Consider the following 20,041-nt stretch of genomic DNA (forward strand, 5'->3'; position numbering starts at 1 on the left):
CTGCCACAAAACTGCCTGCAGTATCAGCTGCATCTAAATTGCACTTAATGTTTATCGCAAACCTGTCTTCCTTCAGCCACAGTCTTTTAGAGCCTAGAGGTTCTTGGCCAGAGTCTAATTGGCTCTGTACGATGTCCCATAATGCTCTGTTATAGCTGGATAGAAGAACACCATTAGTAGCTACTTGTTCCCCCAATGCAAAACGTTTATTTTTCAGGCGGAGCGTCAGCTGACGCCAGAGCAGTACCTGATCTTTTCCGGGCGGTAGCTCCCACTAGAGTATCTGGTTTAAGATGGCCTCTTATAGAAGATGTCTGAAGGAGCAAGTATAAATGTTTTTTCTTTGCAAGGATTAACTGCCCTATTAAGGGAAGGAGTGACTAAAGAGGGCTGGATATACTTAGTAACTGAACAGAGCAGTGGAATAAATTGATCAATGTTTCTGCATCGAACATTTATCATCAGCAAAATCCATATCTTGTATGGTTTCGAGTCTGGATCTTAAAAGGTTCCACAGCGTAAGCCATTGTAAAGTATTTGGTTGTGAACAGGCGAGTCAGCTAGAGGGCGGTCCTGATCTTCAGGTGACGGGAGTAAATATTAACCAAGATCATAGATATTATCCTCGAGGTCCTCATCGGGGTAATTATCCAAAGTTCCCCGATCATCTGTAGACTCTTGATATTGCTCATCTATAATGACTTGCACAACCTCATTTTGTGGACGTGTAGGTCTCCTTTTGTAACCTAGGAGATTTACATGGGGGCTGGCCTTCCGATAAAAAAAGGTGTCTGTGCCTTGGGTATCTTTCCATGAAAGTAACAAAATCGTCTCTTTAAACCATTCTCTAGTCGATGAACCAGTTTGCTGTGTATCCTTTAGAGGGTTGTTCGGGAGATTGCTCATGTGTATGCTTCATCCCCTCTCCTAGTGAGACCACCATCACTTTTTACTCTACTTCTGGACCTTTTTCTTTATATCCTGAATGAGTGGAGCCTTTTTTCCACTCATTCATTCTTAGGGGCTCAACCTTTTGGAACTCTGGTATCTGTGTTTTACTTTTTCTATGGAGTCTACTTTCCTCCTTATCTCCTCAGTTCCTTATGGGCAGTGTTGCTGGGAACCCTTTGGGTTCTCCTTTGAGATTGTTACTTAATACTTACTTTCTACTGTTCTTAAGGATAGAGAAAATCTCTACTAAAACTTTATATTCTGAGGGATTGGAACCCCACCTTATAAGGGGATACTTAGTATCCCCTTCTCTCCGCTCATGTGTCTTTAGTCACAAACACAACCTCCTAATTATGGCTGGTGGCAGTGGACGTGTTCTATCAACTATTGTGCTATTTATTGCCATAGGCTGTATTTGCAGTTCCCATTGTGCACAATAGGGTCACCTAAGTACTAACTTGGTGACTCCTTTAATTGTTTTGCCATTTCCAATGGTTCTTTGTTAGTTCTCATTCTACCATTCTGTCAGGGGGAGGTCTGTGTGTGTTTTGCCTTTGGCTAGAACCCTTTGGCGTCCCCACCTAGGCTCCAGTGTGACTGAAGAAAACAGGAAGTGGGGGAGGAGTTTTTCACTCCTCTGCTCTTTGTCTGCCTGAATGGAACCAGCTCTCACTGGTGGTCTGGCTGTCCTGACTGTACAGCCACCCTGTCCTTTCTGTAAATGTCAGACACTGCAGAGTACTATGTGCTGAAACTGAATAAAAGGTGAGGTCACTGAGGTGAAAGGCAAGTCTAGCACTGGAAACTGAAGTAACTGAAGAAGCCATTCAGAGACACCTGGAAACCCTCTGTTGGTGCTGCAGAAAATGTTACCAAAAATCGCAGACTGACCAGAGAAGCTGATGAAATCCGTGCCAACGTTCCTCCCTCGAGACTGCTGCTGAGAGATCCTGTCCATTGTCCTGCCTTTCGTCACCAGACCAACAAATCTGAAGGTCTGGTCCAGCACTGCCACATCGAGGAGAATCCAGCCTTAATCAAACGTTTCTACAAACCAAAAGGTACTGGACGGATATAAGGTATTGCTTACCTTAATCCAAGAAGTCGCTCCAGAGCTTTGGAGTGCACACGAGGTGTCCAGGGTGTCCACTCTTACCTCTGACCCAAGCTGCTGCGCGTATTCCTTTTTCAAGTCCTTTTACGTTTGATGTTCCGCTGCTGCGAAAGTCTAATCCCTATCCGAACTGCCTTTTAGCTAGGATTGCCAATTGAAACTTAAAAGTGTTAATTGTGCTGAAACTGCCTCTAGAACTTTAAGCTCTGCAAGTGTTTTCCTTCCAAAAGACTATCTTATGTGGTTTTGCTAACTAAATAAATACTGTATATCTTTGTGTGTGTGAAAGCAGGTTACTGATAGAACTGTCATTAGTGTCAAAAGCTGTAACAATTGTAACCGCATGCAACTACAAACTAAGCAGTGGCCTTCGAAAAGTATCTACAAGTATTCTTATTTGTTTTGCTTTAATGTGCTAAGTATTTTGAAACATCTTGTGTAAATATAATATGTAGTTTATATAAATGTATTATGCAAGTGTTTCCTTGAATTGCATTACTAGCTAAGTTCAGTGTACTTACCTACAGCTCACATCTTCCTCTTAGGATAAGTCTGACTGCCCTGCCACTTTACCAATGTTCCATGAGCAGTACAGACTGATGCTAAGAGTTGGGGATCAATATACCATTGGGATAGTTTTATAAAATCTACGTCCAAAATGGACTTTAGGAAAACTCACATAACAAGGACGTCTTCAGGACCAGATGGATGGTGCAAGACTAAAGCTTCCGAGAAAGGGGCGAAGACGTATGTGTAATGGGTCTCTTTCGAACAAGTCTATTCTTGCATCGAGGTTTTCTCTTGTGTGTGTTTTTCAGCAGCGGTTTTGGAATTGTTTGGCAAAGTGGTTGTTTGTTTCGGCATACATAGAGGGATGTGCGCTTTCAAAATGTCAACCGGAGTCTTTTTATGCACAGTGAAGATTCTGTTCTCCGCTGGTTGAGATATTACGTCCCAACCGTGGTGTGTGCATAGAGGACTGCGTCAATGGAGACACCAGAAGTGCGTCCGGACATGCCACGGCCATGTTTCAATGATTTTGTCGATGAATGGCTGGGGATAATTGTTTGGACTGTTTAAGACTCCCCCAGTGTTTGTGTCTCAGTGTGCCACTGTTGCCAGGTGTGGCCTCCATAGCAGGGCCGCTGGACTGCTTTCAGAGGAGGGGACTGGCACGTGGGAATATGCAGATCCCATATTTTCCAGTGTATGACTTTGTACACGGGCACCAACATGCTCCTTCAGACTCTTCAATACCAGTTGTGATAACTGAATATGCTTTGGCCTGCAAGGCATAGGTCCCCCAATGCTTGGTGCATACATCTTTTTAGCTCGAAAAAGCGGACAAGCTGAACAGCGTTTTTCCAAATGGTCTCTTGGGAGGCAGCAATTGCCCACCTGGTGTTTCCTTCCAGGTGTATTTTTTGTTACAGGAAGGGCAGAACCCTGCCACTTCAGTATTTTCCATACTAAAGAGGCATGGAAGTGAAAGGTAGAGTGTATAGAGAGTGTGTAAATATATACATTCTCTAAGAGAAAGAATATAGAATCCACCCCCCACTCTCCCTACTGTACAGGCCATAGCCCAGTGTAGGCCAAAGCAGCGAACTGTTGTCGGATGCGACAATGGTCGTCAAAAAGCTTCTCTCTGAAAATGTCATCGAAAAACTGCTGCAATGTTGATCGTCAAAGATGTTTAAAGAAACAGTAGTAAATTTAAATCACAATATGTGGCAGAAGGTAGCCTGCGAACAACCACAATGGCAGAAAAAACAATCTGATGGACCTCAACGCGTGAAGGACCATGGTTACAACTCAAGACGCACAAGGGATAGTATTACAGACACGCCCAGTCCACGTCCCTTTTTGAACATCGAAAACAAGTCATGCAATACTCTGAACCAATCACTAGATGTCGGCCTATGCAAGCATGTGATTCTAAGCAGATCCACAAGCCTCAGAAATGTCAATTTAGTGTGTGGAAATATCACCCGCTAGTTTCATTTTTTTTTTACTTTGTATAAAGGCCTAGAATATTGTATTTTGATACGTACCTGTCTAAATTGAATTATTGTGTGCTTCACTGTGTGGAATCATTGTGGATACAGGACCCCACTCCCATAGACCTTCAGACCATCAGTACTGAGAATTCTTTTTTTAATTCCAATCTTTTTACCAATTGCACAAAGCACCTTACAGTGCAGTGGGGATACTTTGTATCTCCCTGACATTTTGGGATATTTGGTTACTTTATATGTAACTAAAGATACACTGGTGGCAGCAGTTACAATTTTTTGCTTTATTTAGATTATCCAAGCTCGCGTTTACCGAATATGGCTAGTTCCTCAAAATGGTCATGCCACGAAATTGACGTTTGTTCTTTGGCCATGTTGTAGTTTGGCTTTCTTCCTGTCCTCCCAGTTCAGGAAATCCGATATAATGTTATGCACTTGCCTGGTAAAGCTGCTGTTTTAGAGGGCTAACAGGAAGGGGAGCTGGAACGGTGTTGTCTGCTGCTAGGGCAGTTGTGAAGCCACTAGTTGCCCCTGATTGGGCAACTACTGGCTGCTCTTCTTGAATGGTGCAGATCTTTACCATTGGTGGGCTTTGACTTGCTTCAAGCTCTGAATATGGTCTACTGCAGACATTTTTGAAATATTCATTGGCGCTAAGAATCCTACGACAAAGCGCAGTCCACTGACAACCAGAGGGCGACTTCTGCAACCGGACCAGCATACCCTTCCAGTCACTGACACAGTGAAGTCCTGCTCCTCCGCAATATCTTAGAAGATCCTTGTTGGTACTTCGACACATGGGCTTGTGGGGCCTACTCAAGATTGCAGCCCCCAAAAGCCTTCACAATTGTTCCTGGAATGCCCAGTGGACTGGCCAGCTCCCTCGTGGGCTAACTTGCCAGAGACGTCACCGTTCTTGGTTCACGCCCAGAGCTTTGGTGGTGGCAAGAGTTTGCCATAAATCGCCTTTCTCCCGAAATGTCAGCTTCCTAGCATCATGGGAACGTGTCCGGGAGCTGCTTCTGTGACCAGACGGGAAGGACGCCCGTCTCGCCTGCAAAGGGTGACCATCGCTGGAACTTGCCTTCCTCCATCCTGTGAAGTGTCCTGAAGAGGTGTGCATCGCGAACGTCTGCATTCTTCATCATCTGGGTTTGCATCTTGAAGTTGCGCCCGACCAGAAGAAACTCTCAAACCTGCAACCCCAGGACACATCTGACCCAAAAAAAGGATGAACGATTGTGTACCCAGCGACCCCCAGACAATCTATCGTGTGACCTAGGAAAATCTAAGTAAGCAATCCCGTTACTGTCTCCTCCTGTCCTCCACAGGATAAGATTAGGTGCAAAAGTCCTTTGTTTTTTTAACTCTGTTTAGATACCTTTGGTCTTTGGGAACATTCTTAATCCACTTTTAAATAGTTTTGAACTGTTTGAAATCACCACCACAACCCAGTGCATCCTTTTAGAGAAAACCTTCCCTGTAGAAACCAATTTTGGAACCCGACACTTTTGGGCACTAGGCCCCACACACCTTAGGGCCGATTTCTTATGGAAAAGGAGATTGTGCTTGTGAATGGTTCTAATCATTTGACCTGCATCCGAGTACTTACCCGTTCCACCTTGTTAGATATTGATGTATTGCAAGTGAACCTACTGGTGAATATAGATATATGAGATTTGTGATGTATGCTTTTAATGCAATACTACCTGCTAATTTCATTTCTTATTGTGTCCTGAAAGGCCTAATAAAGAACTATTTTGTACATACTGTCTTCGCTGAATTATTGCAAGTTATTCTGTGTGGATTTATTGGGGCTCTAGACTACCACTACCTCACTCCCGAGATCAAGCCTTGACTGCTAACCCACATTACCTTGATTGGGTTTTGGCCAAACTCTCAGATTTCCTTGTTCGTCGTACATTGGGTGTCCTACGAAAATATTCCCTGCAGGGTTGATTTTGGAAATTCATTTGATCATTGCCCAACTACTATAAAGATGTCATGTAAGCATGAATCACACCAGAGTGAAGGGTCAGACAGCACAGATGGAGTTGCAGGGCACAGAAGGGGTAGAAATTAAAACAAACATGGCACTGAAAGCAGATGGAGACTCAAAAGATGTGAAAAGGTATAAAAAGTAAGACTGTGGTGGTATAGCAGGATAACATCTTGCAGGAGAATATCTACTCACAGGGCTGGGCAGCTCTTTCAATTTTAGCTCTGCGATCTTCAGGTTGGATCTGTAGGTTTCATTGTCCGGATCCAGATCTAATGCTCGTTTATAATACGATACGGCTTCAGTGTATTTATTCAAACTTGACAGGGCCAACCTAACAAAAATAGACAAGGCGGAGTAGTCGGTGAGATCAAGGTTTTCCAACTAATAAGCTACTACAAGAGAACATTTGCAGGCATGTGTCTGTGGGACATAAGTATTAAAGTGCACCGCAGGAACTGAGCTGAGCATGGTTAAGTAACAGACAGGCAAATGTCCCTGTAGTGCACATTTCAGTGGGTCCTTCCTCCCATAATAGTGGTAAATGTTTAGAATGACAGCAGTTCTTAATTATGCGGCAGCATAATGTGTCGTGAAAACTATATTAGTCTGCGCAAGAATGAGTGGGGGGTGGGCGGGAGGGCTGGCGTCCAGAGAGAGCGGGGAGGGCGGGCAGGCGGGCGTCCAGGGAGCGTAGGCGGTTTGTCCAGAGAGAGCAGGGAGGGCGGGCCATTTGTCCAGAGAGAGCAGGGAGAGCGGGCCATTTGTCCAGAGAGCGAGGGAGGGCGGGAATTAGGTTCCAAAAGCGGCCCGAAAGCGGTGGGGGAGTCCAGAAACCAGGAAGGGTGGAAGTCTGAAAGGGATGGGGACAGGGAAGTCAAAGGCCAGGTGGGTGGGGATAGTTTAAGAGAGACTGGGGGGGTGGGTTGGGCAGTCAGAGTGCGGGGGGAGAAAGAGGGCAGAGGAGAGGGAAGGGGTTCAGTGACTGGGGAGAGGGAGCCAGAGAAACAGACAAGGTGGGGAGCGGTGGTGGGTGCAGGGGAGGAGTAACCGGGTGGGGCTGACCGGGCGTGAGAGGGAGGAGGGAGAGAAGAGGGGTAGGGGAGATTGACAGAATGGGAGCAATAAAGCAGGTGAGTAAACTTTATGTTATACATATTCCAGCACATTGAGTGACATCATTTGAGGTCAGTAATAACACTCCTTTGTGATCACCAATGCAATATCGAGTTATAAGGAGGGGAAAAGTTAGTCAAATCAAAACATACTTTGTACTTAGAAAAATTGTTAGATTCTATGAGAGGGATGTAGGTAGTCTTCTATCCCAGCAATAACAGTGTTCAACAATTAAAACCTGCAAGGGAACAATAACTGGCAAACCAATAGGTTCAAAAGGGGGGTGGGGGGGGTTTAGGGAGCCAGGACAGCCAAGGTCAATGGGCTAGTTCAAAGTTCTGATCTCTTCTTAGAAAATGTTTTTAAAATAGTTAAGTGAACAAAAAAAAAAAAAAGAATCACAGAATCTCAAGAGGAGCCACCTTGAATAAGCAGGTTGGAAGGCCAGTGTAGGGAAGTTGAGGTCAACTCAAAAGAGTTTAAAATAGTACCCCCCAAGATAGGAAGCACCACAACTGGAAAAGGGTAGATGTAACCCCGAAACCCACAGTACCGGTGAACTGAAGAATTGGTTCCAGCTGGATACCTTCCTGTTGCAGTGTAGCAAGCGCTTGTTCCTGGTCCTTGGTCGTGGTGACGAAAGCGAGGATGTCTGGTCAGCTCGTGCGGCAGCAATCGAGAGAGAAAGGGATTCAGCAGCAAGGGACTCTCCTTGATTCAGCTGCCTTTTGTAGTTTTGGTGCCTTTTTCTCAGTGCCACAGAAAAACGAACAGCTCTGGTTGGAAGTTACTTGATCCCTCGGTCCTGGACTCTAGTGAGGGGACTCTGGATGAATATTTCCTGCTTCTGTAGGGTCCTCTGGATGCCCAGAAAATTTTGGCCGGATTCGCACTTCCGAAGACAATGCACTCAATGGTGGTCAAAGGTCCCCGGGGGTTGGGATTTGTCAGCCTTGGAAAGCCACAGCAAGTCGAGGGTTGCGCCAAAATGAAGCTTGTCTCAAGGCTAGTTGGTCCCACCAGCCCAAGGGAGGAAGTCGACACGTACGGGTCTTCCCGATCAAAAGGAAAACAGGGTCAGCACAGCTGCATGCCGTGCATTCATGTTCCATGAGGGTGATGCTGGCGTCTTAGGGAGAATTCTCAGAAATGTGCTAATTCCCTCCATCTTAGAGACCCCCAGAAACTTTGCTGGATTTTGAGGACTTAATTTTTTTTAACCTGGAGAGAGTGAGACCCTTTTTCTCCCCACTCTCTCATGTACTTTAATGTGATTTCTGGACTTTGTGTTTCTTTTGGTTGTAGAGTCTGACAAACTGCATGGGCATCATCTTTACATTGTGTCACACAGCACCTTCAGTGCAGTGGCACGAGACTCTCAGATTTCCCAAAGGTTTAAATACCCTCTCTGGGATAAAGTACTGTTACCCGAGCAGTGAAGTTAAATTGACTTTACTTCCATTTATAACTTTTTAGACCCAGCACACGCCATCTTACAATAGGGTGCTGGGGGGAGGGGGGAGTAACCTAGTATCCCCTTTGTCTAGCTTCTCATAACATTTTTCATGTTACCCTTTTCTCACTGAATGGCTGGTGGCAGTGGTTTCATTTGAACTACCTTTGTGTGCATTTACCGCGGTCTGCATTCGCAGCTGCAATAAAGCACCCAAGGGTACTATTTTTGTCAAAATGGCCCCAATCTTTTGTTTACCATTTCTTTGTGCAAAGGTCCTTCTTGAGATTTACTCTGCGCGCCAAACCATGTTTGATCCCATTGTTTTCTGTGCCTTTAGCAGGATTCACGAGTGAAGCCCACCTCTGGCTCCAGGGTGTCTGGGGGGGCAGGAAGTGAGGGAGGTGCCTGGAACTCCCTGTGCTTAGTCTCCTAGAAGGCCCAAATGCACTCTGTAGTGAATAACCGGCTGACTGACAGGCAAGGACAGCCAGCCTGCTGGGTGACTGACAGCTAGGATGGAATGAATGGGAGGCTTGGAAGGCAGAGTCGACCACTGAACGAAGGAACCGAAAAAGAACTCGAAGAGGACGCCTGCTGCGACCCCTGGACCTTTGGTTTGCCCAGTGAAGCCCTGCTGCTGTGCTGAAACTTAAAATTCGTATCGACAGAGAATCCCCTGCAAGGACAAATTCTCCCCTTGAGTTGGTGGGAGCAATCAACTCCAAAGTAAGCCACCTGGACATCCTTCTCGGAGTTGGTTGAATTTCCACAGAGTTGCTTCTGGAAACCATATAGCCAGGGAGAGGAACACCAGATTGTGTGCGTTGCTTTTAAGCTGGCCAAGAGCTCCAGGAAGATACTCCGACTCCCAGGAAGCAGGAATGACCGAGCCTGAGCCCCATCAACAGAGTGCCGGACCCAAGAAGCAAGGTAAGTCCATCTCGCCAGCCAGGAACCGCAGTGTTGCCATTTGTGGTAGCCGCGAGGAGCTGAAACACTGAAGTGACACTTGCTGGAAAGATCGCCGGTTGAGAGCAGTGACCGTCCCATTGCAGTGCAGGAGTCCCCAGAAGTCCTCCCTCTTGTCCCCACGACTGAGGCCCAGGCACAGAGATCTGCAGAGCTGCACAGGAACAAAACTCATCTGTTGCACTTTTTCTTCAATACAAAGTTACTGTAAAGTCTGAGAGAGCTTACCTATTGTTGTAGAGTTGCTTTCATCGTCTACTTTTCACAAGTCTAACAGCTTGTGGCCCATTTGATTCTTCTTCCTTTTCTAAAACATAGTGCAAAGACTTTGTCTACTTACCTGCAAAGTAGTCCTTCAGCTCAGATAGACTTTGGCTTAGCCGTTTTCACTGAATGACTCTTCTTGGAGGACCGGAAAGTATTTGCCTGCTTAAGAATATTTTTGTGGTCTCTTGTATGTTCTAAATAACCTTTTCCCAAATTCAACAGTATTCTAAATGCAAACAGTAATGTCCCCAGCACCCTAGCTATTGAAGTCACCCGAGGGGGTAGGTTGTGTCTGTGGGCCATCCCAAATGGGTTTTCACTGATTTTAGAATATTAAGAGTGTGTTTTGAAGTGTATTTGAGTGTTACTGTGATATTGTTCCTTCTTACTCTGACTGATAAATTAATAATGGTTTATTCAAGAAACCTTGTGTGTAAGTGTTTATTTCAATGCTTGTCACTCTGAATCTGTAACTCTGCTACAGCTCACATTGACCCCTCTTGAGATAAGCCTGGCTGCTCAACACGCTACCAAAACTGTGTAGTACGAGCTTATACCAAAGGTTGGGGTTCCTATAACTGTAGTCAGAGTTGTGTGTAGTGCACCCAAAGGGTACTGCATACAAATTTGCCTAACAGCGTCTCTTCACGTTTTTTATCGGATGTTGTCCTGCAGTGGTCGACTCTGCCTTTAGTCACAAAAAGCTAGCCTTTTAAGCAAGTTTTCATTAATTCACAGCCCCAAGCTGTCAATCACCCAGCAGGGTGATTAGCCGGCCAATCAGAACTTGTTTCACTCAGGCACAGTTAGAGACAAAGGACAGGGAAGTGTCGGGACCCTTCAGTGCTGAAGCCCGCCAAAGGCCAAATGCACAAAGAACTATCACCCGATTCAAATAACAGTAAAAAAGCCCAGAAGGAACTAACTGACAAGACATGGCAAAGAAAGAGGACGGGGGGCATTTTGAGAAAACGTCACCCTTGGGCGCTGTACTGCAGCAGAGAAATCATCCAGCAAATACATGTCATAAGTTAATAAAAAAAGAAGCCGCTGACACCAGCCATTCAAGTTAGTGTAACTGAATATTACATGAGAAGTGGGATAAAGGAGTTACTATGTAACCCCCCCAGCACTCCACACAGGGTGTGTGCTGGACCCACAAAAGAAAAGGTAAAACAAAGTCCTCTTACTATTCTTGGGAACAGTAGTTCACCCAAGAAAATGCATGTAAACATTAAGAAAATAAGGGACTTCTCAGTGACGCTGCACAAAAGGTGCTGTGTGTCGCAATGCAAAAAGCAAATGCCTATAGTGTTTACCAAATTCCATTAAACAGTAAGAAACAAATCCTAGCCAGCAAAACAAATGTGAGAGAAAATAATTCCCACTCACTCAGGTGTTAAAAATGAAAATCTGAGTCCAGCAAAAGAGCTGGGGGTCTCTGAGGTTAAAGGGAATTGGCTTGACATGAACATTCTCCCGAACAACTAGGGATGTAATGGTATAACGGTATACTGTTAAAGATACAGTGAACCACCTAATTGAACAATAACTGTCACATTGTTTGACCGGTATACCGTTTAGTGTGCTTTTCAATCGGATTTGGAAAGGCTGCAGTAAGCAAGTGCTGCGCAGTCTTGGTCTTGCACTGGGTTCCATGTGTTAATATCCCCGCAAAAATATTGCGATACTAAAATATCGTCATATTTTTGCAGCGATCTTGACCCATGGACCCTGCAGGTGACACCCCCGCATCCCCTGCATTATTTTAAAATGTACAATGGACACCACCACTCCCACAAAATATCTCCCCAAAAAATATCACCTATGGCGTGACAAACTGCCATATGAACGGCGATATTTTTGATGGGGATATTTTGTAGGGATACCCATCTGCCAAGTAGTTTCAGTTGGAGCAGTTTTTAATGCCATTCCATAAACCACACGTGCCTGACACAAAATCAATATGTTAGCAATAGGAAGAATAAATACAGTGCCAAGAAGGAAAAGTGTTTACTTTGGGTTGGCAGCTTTGGGGTTCATATATTTATAATGGATAATGTTTTCTAGACATATGACAATGGGGGATTTCCCTGGTTCTATCATTGAATTTACATATAATAAGTCACACTGCGAAATTCACTCATCTCTGTGGGTATTCCCTGCTGCCATACAAAGGGTAACCTGTCCATGATTACTGAACACCTTTTGGCCCGCACGAAACTAAAGGCTGTAACGTAAAGAGAGTGTGTGTGCGTGCGTGCGTATTTGTATGCGCACAAGCGTATGCTACCATCAGCCTCCATTGATCTGTGGCATGCAGGTTATCAAGAAGGCAACATGTTCATCTTCACCAGTAGGGGAGCTAAAAGCCTAAATGACCACTTAAGAAAAGCTATTCAGTTTGCGTCGTCAGTCGCAGCAGGGCTCCCCCCGCCCCCTCCTCTTCTCCACACGTGTGTTTGGCGGAAGTAAGGGGTGGCATTTCAGTGGAAAGTATGTTTGGATTTATTTGTGATGATAAATCTGACAATGTAGGACCTTTTAGAAAATAATTGTTAAGATTAGTTAACTCCACCTGCTATACCGCGATAACCATGATATACAGTAATTTGCCAAGAAGGTTATCGTACTGTCATAAAACTAATACTGTGACACCCCTGCTAACAACCCCTGAATAGGGGTGGGGGGGGGATAGTAGAAGCACTACCGGTCCACAGAGATACAATCCTAACTTCAGAAGTCCATCCCCAAGTTGTATGGGGACACTGGAAATCCTTATAAGGATTTTCCTGGCATCATAGGAAGAAGGGGGGAAAAAGACAAGATGGCCAAAGGAAAGGCAAAAAACCTTGTGAAATGGTCATGCTTGACGACTAGCCGCAGTTTGTAGCCAAACACGGTAAACGTGCTACGGCTAAAACGAAATTCACCAGAAAAACAGCAAAAAGTAGCTGCTGCCACAAGCTTGTCCCTTGAACACCTAGAGTAACCAAAAATCCTTTGAGTGTTAGTCTAGTGCAAAACAAAAAGTGTACAGCATTGTAAGACGCATTGTACAATGATAAAAAGTTACCAAACTGATAAGTTATCAAAAGGAGTAACAAAGTGCAAGACTAGGGGACACAATGTTTCCTGTACTGACAGCCTAAAAGGCGAGTCAGTTTCCTCATGACAAATGGGCAAAGACTAGAGTAGTGAAGCTTAAGGCTTCACTGCATTACAAAAGAGCAGGTCAGAATCAAAAATAAAAGCAAACAGTTTTGGGGTCCATAGAAATGGAAGGAAAACTGCTGTAAAGAGTAATCCTTAACACTGGACCGCCCCAGACTAGACGCAGGAGGAACTAATCCACCCCTGGATGGGTACTTTGTTCCAGCCAGTCATCCCAGTTTGACAGCCCATCAGCTTTGCAAAATTTGGAATCTGGCTTACGCCCAATAGTGAAGTTCAAGGCCTGAAGACTAATGAAACACCTAAGCCACTTTGGATTCTCTCCCTTAATATCCACCAACCACTTCAAAGGCTTAGGGTGAGCATACACAGTGAAGGTAGGACCTCAACTTCCTAACGCACCATATGATGGAAAAACACTTCACCTGGGGCAACCCAAGGTCTCCACCCCTAAACCTATAGCTGATGTGACATAGGTTGTTCCTCACTTTTGTCAGCAAGTTGTGAAAGTTTTCCAACAAACCCAGTGTCATAGGCATCTGCCTGCACTATGAAAGGTCCCTTGACAACCAGGGGCCTGACCTAGGGATTCTTTTAGGCTAATGAAAGTCTTCTCACACTCCAGGGTCCATAAGAACTCTTATAGGTCCCCTGAAGTAGTGAGGGCAGCCAGGGGGACAGCTATATTTCTATAGTCTGCCACTTCGCTGCTGTGTTTCCCAGTAAGGCCCAGGAAAGTCCTCACTTTGGTTTTTGGTAGTGGGGGTTGCCCAGTTCTGTACATGATGTACTTCACTGACAAGAGGTTGCATCATGCCTCCACTTAAACCAAAGTTATGCTGAAGGTAGGGTAATGGCTCTTGCTCAGTTTGACACTCCATATACAAGTTGCTCTTGCTCAGTTTGACACTCCCTAAACAAGTTGGCCTGATTAAGGTCGACACCCAGTCTCTTGAGCTATTCCCAGTTACTTCCAAGTGGGGTTTGAATCTGCCATGCCATCCAGTGTAACGCTCACCTGATTCCCGCAGAGGCGCTGTCTTGACTGGGTGAATGCCGTATGTTCAAAGGTGATGTGTAACACACGGTTGGCTCTTTGGGCTGGACCTCTGTGCACTGTATGTCTGACTCGAAGAGTAATATGTCTGCAGATAGAAAATATGGGATTAATGAACTGGGATTATTGGGTGCCTCTCTCCTCTTCCCTTTCTCTTCCCCTGTAGAACCCCAAAGGTTAACGCCCTCACCTTAGGTAAGTGAACGCCGAGCTCTCCATCTGCCTCGGGGCAGGGAGCCGTAACCAGTTTCTTCACTGGATAAAGGTGCAGGCCTCTTGACCTCAGAGGACTGCTGTCCGTCGTTAACTGCACGAACGGTAAGTTCTGGGCACTTCAAATGTCTTAAAAGTCTTTGTAATGATATCTCTTGTTTTGCAGGGTTCCGGCGATGGCGGATGGCGGGCTGATGAGAGTTGAGGATCGAACCCGCGTGAGGAATAGAAGCGCCTGGAAGCACGTAAGTAAGCGCTTGTAGCCTGCTTCACGATGCGCACTAACTGTCCCTTTTATCTTGCAGGTACAAGTTCGGAGCTTTAGAGAAGCTGAAGGTTGCTGGAATACCCACTGGATTCGGCGTGGGAAGGAGTAATGGCACGTGGGTAATAAAGTTGCCCAATGTCTTTAAACGCACCTTTTGTCTTTCAGATGCGGGATGCAGCGCCGAAGGACTCCGGAGCGTGCGAAGAGCTGGTAAGCTTTTGTCTTTCAGATGCCGGAATGCAGCGCGAGGCGTTGGTGACAGCCGATGGACCAGGTAAGAGATGCGCTGCCACTGAAGACCGTAGTGCTAACCTGTCTTTACAGGTGCTGCTGAAGACTGGATTCCAGGATGGTAAGCCTTTGTTCCCTTAGGCCCAGGATCAGAAGCAGAAGACACGATGAGCGTTCTGCTGCAGAGAATGCAGAATAACGCAAAGCAAGATTCATCCATTGGGTGTGGTTTAAATAGCCTCCTGTAGTGCTTAGGTGTCTCCTTCCACAGCCACGCCTAGGTAAGAAAAAGAGTTCCTGCTTTCCAGAAGAGTTCCAGTGTTCTGAACCTAGGGAGTGGCTCCTGCCCCACCCAACAGGAAAAGTAGTCCCAAACAGAAGAGGATCAGGGGTTCAACTGGCAGGTAAGTAAGCAGCAGGGTCTGCTGCAGGTAAGTCCACCCAAGCATTATGAGCCCGGCGCTTCCAGCGCTGGGACTGGGCATCTTTATGAGCCTGGTGCCACTGGCGCCAGGACAGGGTCCAAAAGGTCCCAATTGGGACCGGCTGGCACTCAGAACCGGGGTTATGGGTCTGCTTCCAAGGGAGTCGGGCAAGTCCTGATCTTTTGGAAGCAGAGATCATGACAGCACCCCCCCTCAAGGCCCCTCCCAAATCGGGCTTCTCCGGGGGTTTGGGTTTGTTAGGAAATGTTCGATGAAATCTTTTGATTAGACGAGGCGCGTGGACATATTCTGCAGGTTCCCAGGATCTTTCTTGGGGACCGTAGCCTTTCCAGTCAATCAGGTAAAATAGTTTAGATTTGGAGATCTTGGAATCCAGGATGCTTTTGACTTCAAACTCGAGTTCTCCATCAACTAGAATAGGTTTTGGAGATGTAGTTAGTCGGGTGTGAGGTTGCACGGGTTTTAATAGAGAGACGTGGAAGACCGGATGTATCTTCATGTGAGGGGGCAAGTCCAACTTGACCGCTACTGGATTTACTATGGTAGTGATGGAATAGGGACCAAGGTATCTTGGGTTGAATGTGCGTGGTCCTTTTAGAGGTAGATATTTGGTGGATAACCAGACTTGATCTACTTGATATTGGGGGGCTTCCTTCCGATGTTGGTCTGCTCCTTTCTTGTATTGTTCTTTAGCCCTTTGAAGGTGAGAAACAGCTTCCTTAAAGGCTTGGGTGATTGTAGAATGCAGGTGGTCTACTGCTCGTGTTCCAAGATCTTGGAGTGGATCCAACTCCGAGGTTCGAGGGTGACTACCGTATAAAAGAAAAAACGGGGTCTTCCCAGTTCCCGAGTGGACAGAGTTATTGTAGGCATATTCTGCTATCCAAAGGATATCTTTCCAAGTTTTTTCAGTTTGTTGTATCATGCAGCTCAAATACTGTTCCAGAGTTTGATTGGTCCTCTCGGTTTGTCCGTCGGTTTGAGGGTGGTGGCTGGTCGAAAGCCTCACATCAATTTGAGCCGACCGACAGCAACTTCGCCAAAAATGAGAAATAAATTGACTACCTCGATCCGAAATTAGAACTGAAGGAAAACCGTGCAGTCGGACGATGTTTTCAAGAAATTCTCGGGCCAGAGTTGCTGCTGTTGGTAAGCCTTTGAGTGGAATGAAATGCGCCATCTTGGAGAATAGGTCCACGATTACTAGGAACGTATTGTATCCGGAGCATAGATGTAGATCGGTGATGAAGTCCATAGAAAGCGTATGCCAAGGGCGAGGCGGGATGTCAATAGGGCGTAAGAGGCCGGCTGGTTTTTCCTTTTGACTCTTGTTTTGGGCGCATACTCCATAGGACATTATAAAGTCTCTGATATCTTTTTTCCAAGACGGCCACCAGAAGTAGCGATTGATCTTTTCCGAGGTCTTGGTCATACCGGGATGTCCTTCCATTAAAGAATCGTGATAACAAGAGATTACCTTTTTCTGTAAATCTGTGCTGGGCAGGTATAACCGTTCTTGGAAATATAATAGGTTGTCCTTCACCGTACAGTCCTTTCCCTGCAGATGCCAATTCTGTATGTCTGCTGGAGATACCAGTAGCCTGGCTTTATCCTTAACTTCCTCTATGGATTGTGTGGCGATTACACCTAGAATTCTTTGTTCGGGAATGATAGGTACAGGTTTAGGATTGATCAAATGTTCTTCCACTCCCATCCGAGAAAGGGCATCATCTTTACCGTTTTTTGTACCAGGTCGATAGGTAATTATGAAGTCAAACTCGGCAAAGAATAGTGCCAAACGAGTTGCCTAGAGGATTGAGCTTTTGCGGTTTTCAAATATTGCAGGTTTTGGTGATCTGTAATCACAGTAACGGTGTGTCGGGCCCCCAGAAGATAATGCCGCCAAGCCTTAAAGGCGGACTTGATAGCTAGAAGTTCCTTATCAGTAATAGTGTAATTGATTTCAGGCGGCGAGAATTTGCGGGACCAAAATGCCACGGGATGCAACTGCTTGGTTACTGGGTCCTTTTGTGATAGAACTGCCCCCATGGCAAGGCTCGAAGCATCAGTTTCAACGATGTAGGGGAGTTCTGGGCGAGAATGTTTTAAGATCGGTGCAGAGATAAATCTAGGCTTCAAATTCTGGAAAGCTTGTTCCGCCTCGGTAGACCATTCAAAACGTTTGTTTTTCTTTAACAAGGCGGTGATGGGCTGGACTATTCGAGAGAATTCGGGGATAAACCTGCGGTAAAAGTTAGCGAAGCCTAACATGCTTTGAACACCTTTTACGGAGGATGGCGATGGCCATTTGAGAATTGCATCGACCTTCTTTGAATCCATACGCACTCCGCTAGGTGATAATATGAATCCCAAGAATTCAACTTCAGTCACGTTGAAAACACATTTTTCAAACTTAGCGAAAAGTTTGTGTTGACGCAATCTCTCGAGGACCATTTTCACGTGTTTCCGATGTTCAGTTTCCGATGAAGAATAAACAAGGATGTCATCAATGTAAACAACAACACACACATCTATGAGCTCTCTGAGGACATCGTTCATAAAATATTGAAAGGCGGCCGGGGCATTGCAAAGTCCGAAGGGCATGACCTGATATTCAAATAGCCCATACTTGGTGCGGAAGGCCGTCTTCCATTCATCGCCCTCTTTTACTCGTACCAAGTGGTAGGCTCCTCTAAGATCCAGCTTTGTATATATGCATGCTTTTCTGACTTGGTGCAGGAGTTCAGGGATCAAAGGTAACGGATATCTATTCTTAACGGTGATCTGGTTCAGGGCGCGATAATCTATACAAGTTCTAAGGTCCCCTTTTTTTGGAACGAAGAACAAAGCTGAGGAAGCAGGGGACTTGGAAGGACGAATAAACCCATTCGCTAGGTATTGATCCAGGTATTGTCGGAGGTGAAGATTCTCAGGCTCGGTGAGGGCATAAATTCTACTACAAAGAGGAGTAGATCCAGGTATCAGGTCTATCTGGCAGTCATAAGACCTATGAGGAGGTAGAGAGTTAGCCTGATCCTTCCGGAAAACATCTTGGAATTCTAGGTATTCAGGAGGTAACTGGGGAGCCTCCGAGGAAATTGCTGCCAGTGCAACACCAAGTCGAGGGTGACAAGTAGAGACACATTCTGGAAACTGAACCGTTCTTGCTCGCCAATCGATCTGAGGATTGTGCTTCTCTAACCTAGGAATTCCTAGAATAATCTGGAACTGAGGGGCCTTGATCACATCGAACACGATCTTCTCATGGTGTCCATCTTGACTTACTAGCGTCACTTCTTGGATGGTATGCGTTACTGGTCCGGAGGCTATCTCCGTACCATCCACCGTAGTAATGACGTCCTTTACAGCCTTTGGACAAAGAGTCAGATTCATCCTCAAAACCATTTCATGATCCACATAATTGCCGATGGCACCGCTGTCGACGTAAGCTTCAATCGCATGTAATCGATCCTGATGTTCAGGGCTAATGAGGACCATAGGTATCACGAAATGCGAGGTCACGGAACTGGTTTTAACGCTCGGCAAGAGGACCTCTATTCTTGTCGGGCGAGGTTGTTTCCCTGCTCAGAGTTTGTGACCCTGGTAACTGCAGCTCCTACTGCCTTCTTGGCTGGTTTCACTGGACAGTCTCGAAGAAAGTGCCCCGAGTTTCCGCAATAGAGGCATAATTGCAGCTGTTTTCTCCTTTCCCGCTCCTTTTCTGTTAGTGGTCCTTTCAGGCCCGCTATTTGCATGGGTTCCCCGGAGTCTACTCCTTTGGTAGGAGTTGGTGGTTTGGAAAATACTCGAGCATCAATCTTGGAACGATCGGCCTTCCTGTTCTGCAGTCTGTGGTCAATTTGAACGACTAAATCAATATAGTCCGAACAGTCTTGCGGGGGATTCACTACTTGGGCTAACATCTTTGAGCTCTCCTCGTAGACCTCTATAAAACAGCGTGATCCTTCTGTCCTCAGGCCATCGAGTTTCCACTATCAGTCTGTTGAAATACGCAATATAAGCCAAAAGGTCTTGATTACCCTGTCGCAATGAAAGGAGCTCATTGTCCAAGGCCTGCCCCTGTGAATGTCTGGCAAACAGTTTTTCCATACGGAGCTGAAAAGCTTGAAAATCATGGAGAACTGGATCATCTAGATTAACTAGAGGGATCGACCAGTCTGTCGCATTGCCACTAAGGTACGAAAGCACGAAAGCTACCTTAGCTTGATCAGTTGGAAAGGCTGCTGGCCGGCATAAGAAGTGCAACCGGCACCGATTAATAAATACTGCAAACCTCTTTGGGTCACCAGAAAATCGTTCGGGCGGAGCCAGAGGTACATTCCCAGGTAGGTTGATCTGCACTGGGTTCGTAGAGGATGTTGAAGGAAGATTTGCCCCTGATGCGGGTAACGGAGTTTGTCCGGCTTGTGACTGTAGCAATTGTCTAGCGAGATCGTCTGTTCGCTCCTTGGAAATAATCAGTTCCCTTCTTAGAGCATTTGTTTCCTGACGGGCTGCATGCACTTCTGCTCTTAGTTCCCCAAGTAACTGGGCTAGCTGGTCGGTATCCGAGGTTTCCATAGCGCCTGGGTGGGAGTTTTGCGATAGGCTTTGCGTTCTGTAACGCTCACCTAATTCCCGCAGAGGCGCCGGTCTTGACTGGGTGAATGCCGTATCTTCAAAGGTGATGTGTAACACACGGTTGGCTCTTTGGGCTGGACCTCTGTGCACTGTATGTCTGACTCGAAGAGTATTATGTCTGCAG

General features: G+C 45.9%; 1 protein-coding gene across 7 annotated transcripts in view; it reads right to left on the reverse strand.

Moving 5' to 3' along the window:
- The window catches only part of SGTA (small glutamine rich tetratricopeptide repeat co-chaperone alpha), a 728,086-nt gene that overhangs the window by 277,815 nt on the left and 430,230 nt on the right, over nt 1-20,041 (reverse strand). For all 7 annotated transcript variants that reach the window (XM_069646646.1, XM_069646641.1, XM_069646636.1 and 4 more), the window contains exon 7: nt 6,275-6,413. In XM_069646646.1, coding sequence (XP_069502747.1) covers nt 6,275-6,413 — 139 coding nt within the window. The remainder of the gene's footprint in view (nt 1-6,274; nt 6,414-20,041) is intronic.

Source organism: Ambystoma mexicanum, chromosome 1p, assembly GCF_040938575.1.
Source record: "Ambystoma mexicanum isolate Mex_15411 chromosome 1p, UKY_AmexF1_1, whole genome shotgun sequence".
NCBI classification, from domain to species: Eukaryota; Metazoa; Chordata; class Amphibia; order Caudata; family Ambystomatidae; genus Ambystoma; species Ambystoma mexicanum.